At 39.2% G+C, this 15,966-nt stretch overlaps 1 protein-coding gene across 5 annotated transcripts in view; it reads left to right on the forward strand.

Annotated features, from left to right (window-relative positions):
• Nucleotides 1-15,966, forward strand: part of SH3KBP1 (SH3 domain containing kinase binding protein 1) — a 221,533-nt gene that overhangs the window by 153,809 nt on the left and 51,758 nt on the right. For all 5 annotated transcript variants that reach the window (XM_030460823.1, XM_030460807.1, XM_030460830.1 and 2 more), the window contains 2 exons: nucleotides 1,983-2,058; nucleotides 11,519-11,613. In XM_030460823.1, coding sequence (XP_030316683.1) covers nucleotides 1,983-2,058; nucleotides 11,519-11,613 — 171 coding nt within the window. The remainder of the gene's footprint in view (nucleotides 1-1,982; nucleotides 2,059-11,518; nucleotides 11,614-15,966) is intronic.

Raw genomic sequence — 15,966 nt, forward strand, 5'->3', positions numbered from 1 at the left:
TCAGTTCTTCCTCTTTGTGCACAATTCTTTCACTGTGATTTTTAGATTGTTAAATTCAAACTTGTTGTGGGTTTATCTGGGGTTTGGTTTCATGGCAGAAGATCAATGATTAATATATGATAAAGCAATTACTAAATGCTTTCCTCTAATTAATTGTTCTTTAATAACAATCTAATACTTAAAAAATGCACTAAATTAAAGCATTTGGATATTTCTTTAGTAAGCATTCATTTCTGACTTGTTTAGAGTATGTGGTTTCATAATTTTCCAAACCCTTTTATGAAGCAGAACTGTGTTTGATCATGTATGAGCATGTACTGAGATGTGCAGCTATCTTTAACTACTCTGTTTACCTCTGAACCAAAAGCTGTCTTCCCAATCTTGCTTTTATCTTTAAGGCATTTATTTTGTGCTTTTATCTGTATGAATGCCTGATACCTTCAGATTCATCATTATATCTCTTCCAGTACAATTTTCCCTGCTTTCCACCTAGATCTCAGAGTCAGCTCTTTATCATCCTCATCTCTCTTGACTTTAAACTTCTCCAGCTGTCACGGTTAACACAGCCAGGTCATGCACTTTGCCTAATTTTGTCCTCTCCTGATTTGCAGGAGTCTGTCATCTCCTATTTTTTTTTCTGTAACCTTGCTAACCACTGCTTCACACAATGCTTCTCATCTCTCATTCCCATTTCGGCAAAGAAGTTGGGAGGTTCTGTAGAATTTTGGTTTTGATCTCTCACCCCCAGCAGTTCACAAACACTAGATTGTAAGTAGAGTTGCAAGCTCATGGGATGTGTTTTTTCTGTTGCCATCTGCAAATTAAGTTGCAACAAGACAAGGGTATTGCAATTTATAGCTTGTGTTGTCAAGACAAATAAGATGATTTATTGTGTGCACAATTCTCAAAACTACCTGTATTCCAGAGGTGCTTTATTTTCACCCTTTATACCCCACGTGTGTATGTTACTTTTTTTCATAGAATAATTTTGACAGTCAGTGTACAAAATTACTAATATGGAGCTCTTCATAGTCTTTATACACCTTGAAATTTTTCAACTACTTGTAGGTGCTGTACTCCTATTGCTTCTCATAGTGACCAGTGCTTTTCTCATGGTCCCCAAGAGGTTCTCATTGCCTTCCATACTAAATCTTAGCTCATCTTGAAGGTCACTGGAGAATGGAGATTTTGTGGGGGGTATGGATACCTTACCAGAAAAGGATGTTGAAAAAACTAGGCCTTTTAAGTATTTATAGCTGCATAATCAAGCAATAATTACAGCTATGTCCCTAACTACATAACTAGGATTTTAAAGCTAGACAGCTTTCTTGATCAGAAGAAAAGCTCAATGAGAAAAGGGGTAGCATGCATACTAGTAATTGGTGAAGGTACATAGAGATGAATACCACCAATTTTATATTATTGGTGGCAGATGTTTGTTTACAGTTTACTTCTAACCTCTCTGAGGTAGATTATTGCATATTGTGCTCCTCTGTAAATTAGTTTTGCTCAAAATAACTAAAAATAAGAACCATTTAAAGAGAGGTTGTCAAAAGTCACATTCCGTTTTGAATGACTGTAGTAAATACTCCTTGTATTGGCAGACATCAAAGATTTTTGGCCCTCACTCTTTCATTTTTACTTTTGGGAGTGAGTAGCACCTTTCTTTATGTAATTTCATGACAGACTTAGTCCATCAATGAAACTTCTACGAGCCTTCTCTCCAACTGTGTTAAAAAGTTGTGTTAGTAAACATTTTTTTTAACAAAAAAATGAATTACATTTTTATGAATTCTTTATAGTTTTTTAAAAAAAGCTAACGAAAGCCCCAGAGACAGACCTAAGTATAGTTTAATTTGCCTCTGTTTCTTGACTGACTGTCCTTTTCATACACCTATATTTTGTATTTCCATTTTAATTTTTTGTTTTCTAATTTTAAACTGAATCTGCAAATTTTGAAGGAGAATTTATTTTTTTTCCAGAGTGTTGGGAAGAAATTACCTCCAGCCACAGCAACTCAGGAGTCAACAAAAATAGAAGTGGACAGCAGAACAAAAAGTAGGTTTCTTTTTTTTTTCCTTTGCACTCTGTGCTATTAAGCCTCTTCAAAGCAAGCTGAACACTTTCCTCTGGTTTTGGCTAAAAGAATGTCCTCTCCATATATGAAAAACAAATATGCAGATAGATGTATACAGACTAAACTTTGAGTTGGTAGTACATAGACAAGATGCTTTGTTTCACAGAACCCTCTGAAATGTTTTTGCTCTGATAATCCTACCTCAAGTTTTCTGCCACCAAAAATAAAATAAAGTTACACGATCAGCTTTAAGCCTTGAATGTACTTCAGAATTAATCAGAGTTGAGTAAGATCCAACTTCAGACTGTAACTTGTAGGTAGGTTATAGAATAATATCTCTGGTTGTCAATGTCCTTGCATTTTTTCCCTTTTTTTTCCTTTATGTAGCAGAAATAGTCTCTGTGGGTGGTGTTTGAATGGGAAATGAACAGTGTCCAAGAACTTCAGTTGTGTTTTTGTCATTACAGTGCTTAGTAAATAAAAAACCAATAATTAAGTATTTTAGTGCTGTTCTAGGGATGTAGATGTAACTATCTTACCAAATAATTTACATATATATTCCCCAGATTTGGATTTTATTTATATGAAGTTACAACTTCATGTTGTGGACTCTGGTAGAAAAGCACAAGAAGAAAGAGAACATAGACATACCTCAGAAGAGCAATTGAGTCAAATATGAAGTGTTGAGGTTTTAAGTCTTAAGCAGTCCTCCTTCCCTGTTGTGTTTATTCTTTTAGATAGCAGACAGCATTGGTCTCAGGACTGAAACTCATATAGACATAGGAAGGCAAGCATCTGGGGCAACAGAAGAGGGGTTGATCTGAGAGAATAGTATGGTTAGAATCTGGTTTATCATGTGTTTTCAGCTCAGAGTTGCAAAAGTAGCTTGAAGCAGCTTTTGATGAGTTACTGTCCATTAGCTGTACCACACTAATTGACTTGCTGCATTCTCTTACCTTGTTCCCCTTGGGACTGCAGGCTGTTAATGGGAAGTACTGCAAGAACTCATTTGCCCTAAGGAGGTGAGATCTTGAAATCTTGAAAAATATGCAAACTAGTAACGTAGAACAGGGCTTCTGAACCAATGTGCTTTGGAATTATCATTCCTTCAGCCTGCACCTTGAGCAGGTTAAGCTGATCTGAGTGCAGGTGCCAGCAGGAGTGGTCCCCTGGGCTTTCCCATCTGCAGCAGTAACCTTAGTGGGGTAACCCAGCCTGGGGGACAGCTGCCTCTTTCCATCTCAGCTTGTAGTTCTCACATCTGAAGCTGCTCACTAAGTTGCATCCCAGGGTACTGCAGTTTCCTACCTTCACCACTCATCAACAAATGTGGAAACCTTCTGAACAATGGTTAGAGAACTGTACCTTCTGCAGTGATACACTGAGATCTGGCTGAAAAAGAGACACTTCTCCATCAACACTTTTGCACACCTATGGGTTCTTCTGTCATCTTTTTGGTTTTAAGAGACTGGATGTGGCACTCAGTGCCATGGTCTGGTAACTGCAGCGGTAGTGGATCAAGGGTTGGACTTGATGATCTCTGAGGTCCCTTCCAACCCAGCCAGTTCTATGATTCTATGCCTATGATTCTATCCCTCATTTCTTGCCATCTATTTTCACTGTGATTGTGTGCAAAAACAGGTGAATGTTCTAATTGCATTATGCAGCATGAAGGTATCATTCCACCTCGGACCTCATCTACTTTCTGTTTTGCCTGGAATGGTAGTGTTCCAGTCTTCCTGGGAGTCTTTAATTGCTAAACAAAGTAGATACTGTGCTATTTTCCCCAGAAGCAGAAGGAAACAGAAGATTCATAGATTAAGCTCAGTATAGAGATAGAGCTTTTGGACATATGATTTAGATTCCTTTGGGATTACTGCTGGATGTTTATGCTGCAAGCAAGAGAGAGGTCATCTTGGTAGAGGTCTAATACAATTTTTCATCTTCCACCTGTTTCTTTCCATGACTGATGCTGTCATTCTTTAGTCTCAAGTGGATAAAAAAAATGCACTGTGTAAGAGCCTGCTGAGAGAGGAAACAAGGAACAGTATCATCTTCCCTCTCTCCCTGCTGGGGCTTCAGCATGGAGTGATGGCTGCTGACTCTCCCCACACTTTAATTTAAGTCTGCTTTTTTTTCCCCCTGTAACTTTCCTGATGTATTAGGGCAGTAATTTATGGAAAGGCACTTGATGTGCTTATTATTTGTGGTTAGTACATGTAAGGCGGCCTAAGTTGTGCAATGAAACTACTTGGTCAGAGCAAGAGACAGGAGTATCTTCTACAGGTGAATCTCCCAGTAATGTGCTATGTAAATCTCCCTATGAAATGGACTTAATATTTTGGTAATACGCAGATCACTCTTCAGGACCATAGATGACTTTTTGAGCACAGCATAGTGGAAGCACAAAGCCTCATAGAGCTTGAGTGCTCCCTTGGAAAACATCACAAAGCTTTCAGGAATGAAAGAATGCATCTTTGAAGAGATGAAACCTAGGGGAATTATTCTGCTGTTGAATTTCCATCTTTCTTACATATCTGGGATGGCAAATGCATGCATGCATGTATCTCCAGGGTGAGACATCCTGCTTTTCCATGAAGTAGCTTGCTTTTAGTTTAAGTAGCTTGCATTGAAAATACAATCTTGTAGAAAATTTATTTATAAGTTTTTAAGTACTTCTCTTGGATTCTAAAATTCAGCAAAGCAAAAACATCCACAATGACAGAGTTGTTGAAGATTACTGATGTTGCAAAAATGGAGCACTTACTTTGATTACTCCACTGACAATTTACAATTTGTGTTAACCAATTGCATAGTAGGAATACCAGAATCCTAGCAAGCAAGTAATCTTCTTGCAGGATAGTAGAATGTATAAGGAGTAGCTGAATCTATATTAATGGGGCCCTAATTAGTTTCTATTTTTTGTTTGTTGAGGTGGTGTTTTGACAATTTGAATCTCATTAAGTTCTGTGAAAATATGTATTAGTGCAATCCATTTATAATTCTTGAGGATAGCAGTTAATAGTAAAACCGAATTCTGTTAAATGTAATGCTTGTTTTTTTCATCTGGTTTGTGGTTTGTTGGGGGTTTTTTTGTAACAATTATGTAATTTTTCACTAGATTTTTAACATTTTCTTCCATTTCAGAAACATTCAAAAACATTCAGAAACATTTAGAGTGAAAGTTAAAAACAGGAAGGTTAAGCTCAAGGAATACTTCTTTAATGCTGCTTCTTTTCTTCCTTAGTATTACTATTTGTGCGCATATTGATTGGTGTATGAGTTAGACTTCATCAAGGGGAAAACATTTAAGCCTCAAAAGTCATCTATATAGGTTCCTTGTTGTTTTATTTAAATATAATAAATGGTTTCTGAAAAGTTGGAAGGCTTAATCCAGTATAGTGGTTAGGTTATCTGAGATGCAGGAAATCTTGCCATGGGGTGGTCCAGTTCTTGCCTAACAAAAAGGAAGCAGCAGCAGCAGAGGTAAGAGGAGGAAATTGTGTCATCCTGGCCTAAGAGGAAAAGCAAATTCCAGACTCACTGTCCCTTGTGAAATTTAAGCTAGAAGGTATGTTTGTCTGTGGACTGCTGTCTTGAACCTCACAACTCATCCTCAAAGTCTAGCAGGAGAACAAATAGAAGATGAAAGCTTTTAAAAGGAACAGTGTTCACTGATACAGTAAGTGGAGTTTGCTTAATTCTGATTTGAACAGCATAATATTTGACCAGTCTCTCAAAATACAAACTAATTAATTTACTTGCTGCAGTACTGCAGACCCCAAATCACATGGGTGCTTTACATTGTAATTGTAAATACCTACTGAGACACTGAATTCTATGGGTGAAATACAATACTTGCAACAGCCTGGGTGATGAAGCAGCTGGAGGAAGGCTGTCTCTTGCTATTGTTCTCTTTCTTTGAGGCAGTAATTTTTGGAGGGCTTGAGACTGTATCAGGTAGGCTGCATTTTGGATCTGGGAAAAACTGTGGGACATAAGATACTGAGCAGAGATGCGTGTTAACTACCCTCAATAAAACATCTAGGGTTTTTTCGAGGTAACACTATAAACTCCTTTATAGTATTTAGGGTGGTTCCGAGGCTTTTCCTCAGTGAAGTGTGGGCAGTGACAGACCACTTGTAATAAATATGTATTTTTTTGCTGCTGCTTTTTCTTCCAACTTCTGAGTTGCGGGGATGATACTAGGAAGAGGAATTGTGTGTCACCTGGACCACTGCCCTCTGACAGAAAAGACAGCAATTGCTTTATTCTTCCAAAGGACAGGACTAGGAGGGATAAGGGCAGAGAACATGCTTATTGTTGGTGCACCTATTCTAATTGGAATAGTACAGTTCAAAAACCAAAGGATGTAGGGGAAGGTAATATTTTCAAATGGGATTGTGCCTAGCAAAATCTGTCTCAGTTCAGAACGTGTTGGGTCAGAACTTGAACATCCTGCAGGTCCAGCCTGTCTGAGTTGTAAAATATGCTGTAAGGTTTAGCTGCTCCCTCAGTTCTCTCAATGCCCACTGCCTACAGACAGTTGTTCTCTGTTGCTTGGGAGGAGCTGTAAGTTTGCAAGGGAGAGACTCTGGTCTGACAGGGTGATTTTTTGAGTTAATGCTGTTGGGGATTTATTAGCAGGTATATTTTTAAAATGTCTTCAGGTCACAGAAAAAAGAGAGGCTTCTGAAAGAAGCATCTGCCTTGTATAAACCCATCCTTGAATGTAAAATGTAAAAATGGTGTTTATAATCTACATTTGAGGGATTCTTAATATACTAGGTATCTCAGTTTGAGGCTTTTAATTTGGCTTAAGCCTATTTACCAGGCTTGGAATAGGATGTATTATTTTGACCTTTAGTTTTTTAATGGATTGGGGGTGGGGGGAGGTTGTTTGGTTTGGTTTTTTTTCTATATGGAAATCCCCCAAGTGTGGTCTTCAAGTTCAAGTGTGATCTTTCAGTGAGATATCTGAAATTAAAATTTCCTTTTGCCTTTTCTTCCTTCCCATCTAAATGTAACTGTTGAAATTAAGTGTTTCTGCATCTTCTTGTGGTATTGTGCTTTCCTGAAGTAGCATTTAGTACTGCAGTAACATAACCTACTAGATTCTTATCTGCTTTTACTAATTTGATTTTAAAGACTCATATTTTGAGTTCTGTTGGCTTTACTCTTACTTAAATCATGCTGGTCTACCTTGGGAGAAGTTTGAAAGCTGACTTTGTCCAGTTTCTTACAGGGTTTCAAACCCACCCATGTTGCTGAGGCCTGGCTCTGTTGCACCATGATCAGCAGGGTCCTTGTGAGGCAGAGGAATGTATTGATTTAGTGTATGCCAATGTAAAGTGCACTCAAAGAGTCTAGGCTTTTACTGTGCATAAACCATGATTTTTTTCCATGGCTGTGCTTTTGCCCTGTGTTTTTGTGCCAGCCTTCAGAGTACAGGGATGGCTGTGAGCATCACCCAGCTCCTTCTTGAACCTCTCACAAGATTGCCTCCTGCTACCTTCTTATGAACTGCATCAGCATTTGGCAGAGCTAAAGATCTGGTTTGGGGGCATTTTTCTCTAGTTTAATTCCTTGTTTCTCAGCTATCTGGATATTTTAAAATCATCAAAACTGGAAGGGAAATATGAGTAGTCATTTGCTATGTGTGAAAGATCATGAAATCTTTGGTTAAAGTCCTTCTGCTTTTGACACCCACTTACTGAGAGATCCACATTGACATGTACTTTTAGAGGAAGATCTTGGAAAAGAAAGAAGAAAGAGAGCATTTACTTTCCTGGTTATCAATGAACTTTTTCAGATGCTGAAACCGCAACCTTCTCTCCACTTTTGTCTTTCAGGGCCTTAATTGTGAATAATGATTCAGTTTTACAGTTTTCAAACAGCAAGGGGGAGCCGAGGGCGGACTGCCTGTTTTATAGGGTTCAGGAGACACAAGGCCACTGGAGATACTTGCTGTTCAAAGCATTCTTGAACATGAAACACGTGGGGTTCATCCATGGCTTGGGCAAGGGCTATATCACTGGCATCCTTTCAGGATAGTACCATTGCTGTGGTGTAATGGCTGTTCTCCCTTGACTAGCTGCAAGTTGAGCTTGGTTTCCTATCTGTGTTGAATTGGTGTGGTGGGGTTTTGGTGGCTGAGGAGGGGAACTGGCGTTGTCTCCCGTGAGAAGTTCCTGGAAGCTCTCCCTTCCTGGCTAGAAAAATCCTGCCCTACTTCTGGCCAAGGCTGAGCCCATCAGCGCCAGTGGATAACCCTCTGCAAGTAACATATTCAAGAAGGGGAAAAGGAAACTGCAGAAAGACCTGCAGGGCAGAGAAGAGGGGGAGGTGAGAGCAATACCTGAGCAGAGCTAGCAAGGTTGGTGAGGAAGGAGGGGGGAGAAGAGGTATCTGAGCAGAGGTTTCCCCTGAAGCCCACAGTAAAATGGGAGACTGTCCCATGAAGGACATTTGCAGTGGAGCAAATGTGGACCTGCAGCCATGTAGGACCCTGTGCCAGGGAGGTGTCTGTGCCTGAAGCAGTTTGTAACACTGTGAGAAGTCTTTTCCTGAGGGGACTGTATCTCACTGGAGGAGCTCATGCAGGACTCTCCTGTGATAGAGAGCCCATGTTTAAGTGGGGGAAGACTGTGAGGAATCCTTCTCCCTGAGGCAGAAGGAGTGACAGAAAACAACACACGACAAACTGACTGGAAACTCCATTCCCAACCCCCTGTGCCACTGGGGGGGAGGAGGTAGAGAAATCAGAAACAAAGTAATTGGGGCTTGGAAAGAAGGGAAGGGTTGAGTAAGGTATATAAGGGCTCTGATTATTGTTTTCTGTTTGTCCTGTTTTCATCTGTTCAGAGGTAAATTAAATTGATTTTTTTCCCCAAGGTGATTCTGTTTTGTCTGTCACCACCATAAGTGGTGAGAGAACCCTCCCTGTCCTTGTCTCAATTAATGAGATTTTAGTTGGATGTGCTACTCCCAATCCTACAGTGGGGAGGACTGAGTGAAAGCAAGCTTGGTTCTTTGTTGCTGGCTGAGCCAAAACCATAACACCACCTAATCTCAAGATATAGTCTTGTTTAGTCTATAGACTAAATAGTGAATATAGTTTGTGTTCTTGAGAATGGATGCTCAGAAATTATCTTCTTGGGCCTAGATGGTTGTCTCTGAGAAACCAGCATGGCTTGTCTTCTGCATCCCCAAAAAAGAGGTACTAAGCCTGTTCCCAGTAACCAGATGCTTCCCTGAGTATGTAACACTCAGTTTCTTTAGAACAGTATTCTGTCTACATTATCTTTATACTAACTCACTGAATTTATTATTTAGCAAAGCTGGTTTTCAGGATGCGAATACTCTTATAATAGAAAAAAAAAAAAAAAAAAAGGCAAGCACTCATGATTTTTTAAGGGAGCATACACACTGAAGCATAAAAATATGTTGAATCTTTCTCTTTATGCTGCTCTGCATCTACCCGACCTAAGTCAGTATGTGTCAACTTTCTACCACCCTTCAAATAAAATGTTATTATACTGTCTTGAAGACCAGATACTGAGCAGTGAGACACCCTGGCTGGGTCCATGAAGATAAATCCAAACCCCTCCTGCAGAATGCAGTAAACTAGCAGTTAGACATCCCTTTCGTTGACTGAAATCTGAGTTGTGACATAGTGGTTCTCACATGCCCAGTCATTTGGCAATGTTATGAAATATTTATTTGGCAGTGTTCCCTGCTCTCATAAACAGTGAGAGAGGCTTATTTTTCCCTTATATTTTTCCCTTATATTTTTATTTCAAATATTGTGTTTATTGTCTTCAACTGCCTTTTGTTTCTTCTGACACCAGACGGTATGGTGGGTTGACCCCAGTTAGCAGCTGAGCTCCAACCAGCCACTAGCTTCCCCACAGGGAAGAAAACAGGGGGGGCAAATGGAAGAAATCTCATGGATAAAGACAATATGTGAATGAAAGAGGGAAAAAGAGGTGATGTAAGGGCAATTATTCACCTACTACAAGGAGACCCATGTCTAGGAAGTCTCCGAGCACTGTCTGCTTCCCAGACCAACATTCCCCAAATCCACCCTTTGTCTTCCTGTGCTGTAGGTTGTATGGTATGGAATATCCCTTTGCTCCCTTGGGTCACAGACACGTCCCTGTCTGTGAGCCCTCCCAGATTTTTGCCCACCATGGGCCTACTCGATGAGTGGCAGAGTAGGGGAAAAAGAGGTAAGAGAAAGCCTTGGTGCTGTTCAGCAATAGCAGAAACACTGAATACCCCAGGGTATTTTGTCTTGCCTCCAGCTGCCAGGTCAGAGGGACCTGGCTCTTCTGTAGCTTGTGCATCATACCTGCCAACCAGGTGGATGTCTTACATTCTTATCAGTGTCTGAAATGGTACTTAGTGTCTGGGCAGCTGAAATGGTCCCCCAGAGCCTCAAACACCTGCCAGTGGGATAATGCAGGTTCTCTTTATAGTAAGTTTAAAGAGACAGGCCCCATTTTTTCAAATTAATTTAATTTATGTGGTCTGCAAGTACCTGTTTCTCTGCAATGAACATGACAATTGACTAGAGGTAGAGGTCAAAAAAATTCAGGCATTTAAATGAACGCTCCTACAAAGTCACATATCCTTCTACAAAGGGTCCACTAACTTCTAAGTGTCTTTCTATGGTCTTGTCAAACCTGCTGTCTTAGAGTATCACATATTTCTATACATTATTTAACAGCTGGAATACATATTCTCTTTTTATTTGTAAGGCACACTGACATACTTGTCTGTTGCACAGCAACATGTTGTAAGGAACTGCTTTTCATGACAACTGCCTTTTATGATTGCAGAGTAGGAGAGCTGGCTCTTATATTTTCCAGACAAAAATTGAGATGGTGCCCTTACTTACAGACATTAAAGGGAAAAGGAATCTTCAGACTAATATTCAAAACTCTTCTTTTATGCTGTGTATGTAAAGCTTAGTTCTGAATACCTTTAAATTTATTAATTTATTCTTTTTTTTTTTTTCTTCATAAACACAGAAATATCTGTTTTCCTGCAACATCAGAGGATAGAGAAGCTATGTCAGCTGTGTTCTTTATACTTTCAGTTTATGTGACCTGAAGGCTGTACCTGTGGAACTATTGAAGCAAGTGTCAGATACAGGCATACTGTAAGGGAAATGGTTCGTGGCAGGTTGCCTTCTGGAGCAATTGCATTTAAAATAATGGTTCTGGGAGCTGCAGAGCCAAATCCCTGGATGATGTGTGCAGGAATACTCACCAGCATGCTGGTTTTTAAATATTTTATCCTGTTTATGAAGGCCTAAAATAGAAAGATGGAAAGAAAATGAGAGAGTTGTGGTACATTTTAGGAAGATTTTCATGCTTGGATAAGCAGTTTTTATATAAAGTGATAATTTATCACATTGAATGTTCTTCCTTTCAGCCAAGGAGTATTGCAAAGTGATATTTCCTTATGAAGCACAGAATGATGATGAACTCACAATCCGAGAAGGTGATGTCGTCACACTTATCAGTAAGGTAAAAAAATTGGTTTTATTCTATTAGTAGGGAGCCAGTTTTTAAAATACACATTATTCAATTACCATAGAAGTCCTAGTTTTGCTTTTGAGAGTGTCCTTCCTAAAAAAAATACTAGTTGGACAATGAAACATTACAACAGACTTTAGAAAGCTCTACATCTTTCCTCTCATGCTCTTGAGCCTTGCTTGCTAATGTTAAGTGAAAAGAGCAGACCTGTTCTCTTGAGTTTACAGTTCTATACAGTTACTTTTAATTTGAGTCTGCTGACAGATCCACATAAATTATAAACTGATCCCTGTAACAACATAAAAGCCTAGAGAATAAATTGGAAGACTCAAGAAGGTAGCAGTTTGAATATCCCTGTGCTGTCTTTCTTGTAGGAATTGTGAATTAGATTTTTGGGGGGTTAGATGGAGATAATGTGTATAAATTAGCTTCATGAAATAAACACTTATTTAAAATTTGGCCACCTGGAACACTATGCTAAAGCAGAAAAAGATGATAAAACAAAAATTATACTAAGTAATTTTTGATCCATACTGGTTTCTTTAGAAGTATTTGAAATTATTCAACTTTAGAAATTTAAGAAGTGTCAGAATTTATACTGAATCTCATAAAATATGCAGTGAAATGGTGAGTAAATAGTCGGTTTTCTTCTAGGGGAGCTGTGCACCATGTTACAAAGAATGGATTATAGTTAAAAAAGAATTTCTTGACCTTCTTTAAAAACTTCACAGTTTGTTCAAGTGTTTTTGACTGCTGGATTTAACTACTTTGAGATAAAAAGCTAGAAAGTGGAAAAGTCTGGATTTTGCATTAGTATGGATTATAATGATGTGTGCTATAGTGTTGTTGGGTTTGTGCTTATATGAAAGCAAAGGAATGAATTCTGTAATTGGTAAGCTTCATGTCATATTTTTACTTGACTGAGCATTTGGCACCTTGGCAGAAAAACAGAAAAACCATGAGGAATACATCTGGGTCAGTGTTTGCTGTATACTAAGCCATTTACTATCCTATATGACATCTTCTTTGTCCTGAATAATATGCACCTAACCAAGGAAAAATAATCAGACATTTGGTAGGAAGAGAAACTGTATATTTAAAAAATAAATTGTGTACATCAAATATCCTTTAATGACTTGCCCTCAAATGACTTCTTTGTTTAGCTTGTCTTGAAAACTGTTTGTCTTTGCCTGATGTAGGATCTTTTTTGTGTGTGTGTGAGTATTTAACGGTGTCTTTGGTCATGGAAATGGCTTTTAAGATGTTGTTTCTGTCCACTTTGCACACATTGATTTAACTCTCTGCGATGGCTGGTCTCCAGGTAGAGCTGTGTTGTCTGGCATAAAAGACTTGTCTCTGGAAAGAGACAAGTTACCTAGCTGAGGTTTCAATATGAGATTTCATTTTTTCATTTTTTCACATTTTCTTCTTCCTGCTGCTTCAGCCCCACAATGGAAGAATATTTATCTTTTATAACTGAGCTGAAGATGGGACTGAATTTATGAGTTTTCCCAACCATACAGTGAGAAGTTTTTCGATATAATCTCTGGTATATCCTTCTGTCCTTCTACTCTCCAGCCTGATGGTATCGAGTCACTGCAGACATTTTATTCCATTATCTTTTTATTTTCTTTTTCTCCTATGTCACGTGTCTGTGACATTCCTTCAAAGCCTGCCTCTAGAGAGTGGGGATCTCAATGCAAGAAGGCTTGACATTTCTCTGTGTATTCTTTGTTATGCTGTGTCTGAAATAATTTGAGCTAATGAAGAAACAGTGCTTAACAAGCAGTCACTGTGCATTCTCTTCTGTGGCTTGCAGAGCACCTTGCAGACAGACTGCAGTCAAGTGGTGTGGAGTCAGAATGGGGTCTCTTCTACTGTCTACCATTCAGTAAAATAACTTACATGACCTTCTGAAGAAGCTGTCTGTTTTTTGTTTGTTTGGGGATTTTAAAATTAGCAATAACAAAATCAGTCTCACCTTTCTTCCCACTATTGGCTTCTGCTAGAGTTACCTTTTACCTGGAATCCAAATCATTGTGTTTAGAGAGTCCTATTCATAAGCAGTGATCCATACTGACTAAGAGGAATTAAGTAGAAATGTGTGGAGTATTTCAGAAATTATTACCATGGTTTTGCTGTGCTGTCAGATTACAGTTTCTTTTAATTTGTTTGCAAGAAACAGGGTTTGCTTTCTATTCTGGAGAGCATTAAATAGCATTTATTCTTCCCTATTATCTAAATCAAGGAGAGAAGATTGTCACTTTTAAAGAAAGAAATGGGTGTTACAGTAGTATCTACAACCACAGATGCATTAGTGTAAAATAAAGCATTTTTTTGATATCACAAAACCAGAAAGAAATATGACTTTTCAGTATGAAAAGTCCCTCACTAGTCTAATCTGTTTTCACAATCACATCTATAGGAACGTCGAAGACACTATTTTAAATCATACTGAATTTGCATTTAATTGAAAACAACAGCATTGATGAGAATGTGTGGGAGTGGCTGAAGTAGTAAGGAGTGAGTGACACAAGTATGGAACAGAAATAACATAAAATGTATTACAAGAATCCTAAAAGCAGGAAGATGAGATAGCACTTGACAGGTGCTAAGAGGAAGAGGAATGACTTAAATGAGCTATGTGGTAAGTTACTAGGAAAGCCTGTGTACTTGTGCATGCATATGTGAGGCTATGTGTGTGAGGAGGCTGTTAGTCTGGTATTCATCTCAAAATGGTAAAGCTTTATTTTATGGAAAGAATAACAAAGGAGTAGTATCAGTAAATGCAGAATTCAAAATCATCATTGTAACAATGCCCTACAGACAAAAGGCATACAAAAGGTGTCAGATTTCTCTCTTTTCATCTCACGTAGTAATAAAAATCCCTTTGTCAAGATCATCAAATATAAAGAACATACAATTTTTTTTTGTAATTGCCTCTGCAGAACTGTTTCAGGTTCCCACTCTGTTTTGATGGATGTTGAGATCTTAAATAAAAAGCTGATCAGACCTTTCCTAAAGGCCTCTGATATGGGAATTTGAATATCTGAGGGTTTTTATGAAATAGCTGAAAATGCTTGGAGAATGTGGTACTAAGTTTGATTTAAACACTCAGTCTGAATTTAAACATACAGTCAGTAGAGGCTGATCATTTACTAATCAAAATGATATGTATTTTGGGAGTTTTAAGAGGGAGGATGGCATTTGCAACACTGGTAGCCAAAAATATTTGCCTATTAAACAGCATATTGAGTAATTTTTTGATGAACTGCTTAGCCTAAATCATGTAAAAGATAGACAATGACACAGAGTCAAAACATATGGTAGTAACAGTTGTTTTCTCATAGGTTAAAATTTACTTAAAAGACTAGAAGAAAAGCAGAAGCTAGCTTTATAGAACCATAGAATAGCTAGGGTTGGAAGGGACCTTAAAGATCACCTTGTTCCAACCCCCCTGCATGGGCAGGGACACCTCCCACCAGACCAGGTTGCTCAAGGCCCCATCCAACCTGGCCTTGAACACTGCCAGGGAGAGGGCAGCCACAACTTCCCTGGGCAACCTGTGCCAGTGTCTCACCACCCTCACAGGAAGTGATCTTTTTGCTAATATCTAACCAAAATCTCCCCTCCTCAAGTCTTAAACCATTCCCCCTTGTCCTATTGCTTACACACATATGTAAAAAATCCCTACCCCATTTTTCTTGTAGACCCCCTCCAGATACTGGAAAGCCTCTATAAAGTCACCTCAGAGCCACCTCTTCTCCAGGCTGAACAACCCCAACTTCCTCAGTCTGTCTTCACAGGGGAGGTGCTCCAGCCCTCTGATCATTTCAGTGTCTCTCCTCTGGACACGTTCCAGGAGCTCTGTGTCCTTCTTATGTTGGGGACTCCAGAACTGGACACAGTGCTCCAGGTGGGGTCTCACAAGAGCAGAGTAGAGGGGGAGAATCCCCTCCTGTGACTGTCTGTCTGTGCTTCTTTTGATGCAGCCCAGGACACAGTCGGCTTTCTGGGATGCAAGTGCACATTGGTGGCTCATGTTGAGTTTCTGGTCCACCATCATCCCCAAGTCCTTTTTCTCAGGCCTGTCCTCAATCCTTTCTCCTCCCAACCTGTATGTGTGCATGGGATTGCCCTGACCCAGGTGCAGAACCTTGAACTTGGCTTTGAACTTCATGCAGTTTGCATGAGCCCACTTCTCAAGCCTGTCAAGGTCCCTCTGAATGGCATTCCTTCCCCCTAGTATGTCAACTACACCACATATCTTGGTGTTGTCAGCAAACTTGCTGAGGGTTCATTCGATTCCACTGTCCATGTCACCCACAAACAGCACTGGTCCCA

The sequence above is a fragment of the Calypte anna genome, chromosome 1 (assembly GCF_003957555.1).
Source record: "Calypte anna isolate BGI_N300 chromosome 1, bCalAnn1_v1.p, whole genome shotgun sequence".
NCBI lineage: Eukaryota > Metazoa > Chordata > Aves > Apodiformes > Trochilidae > Calypte > Calypte anna.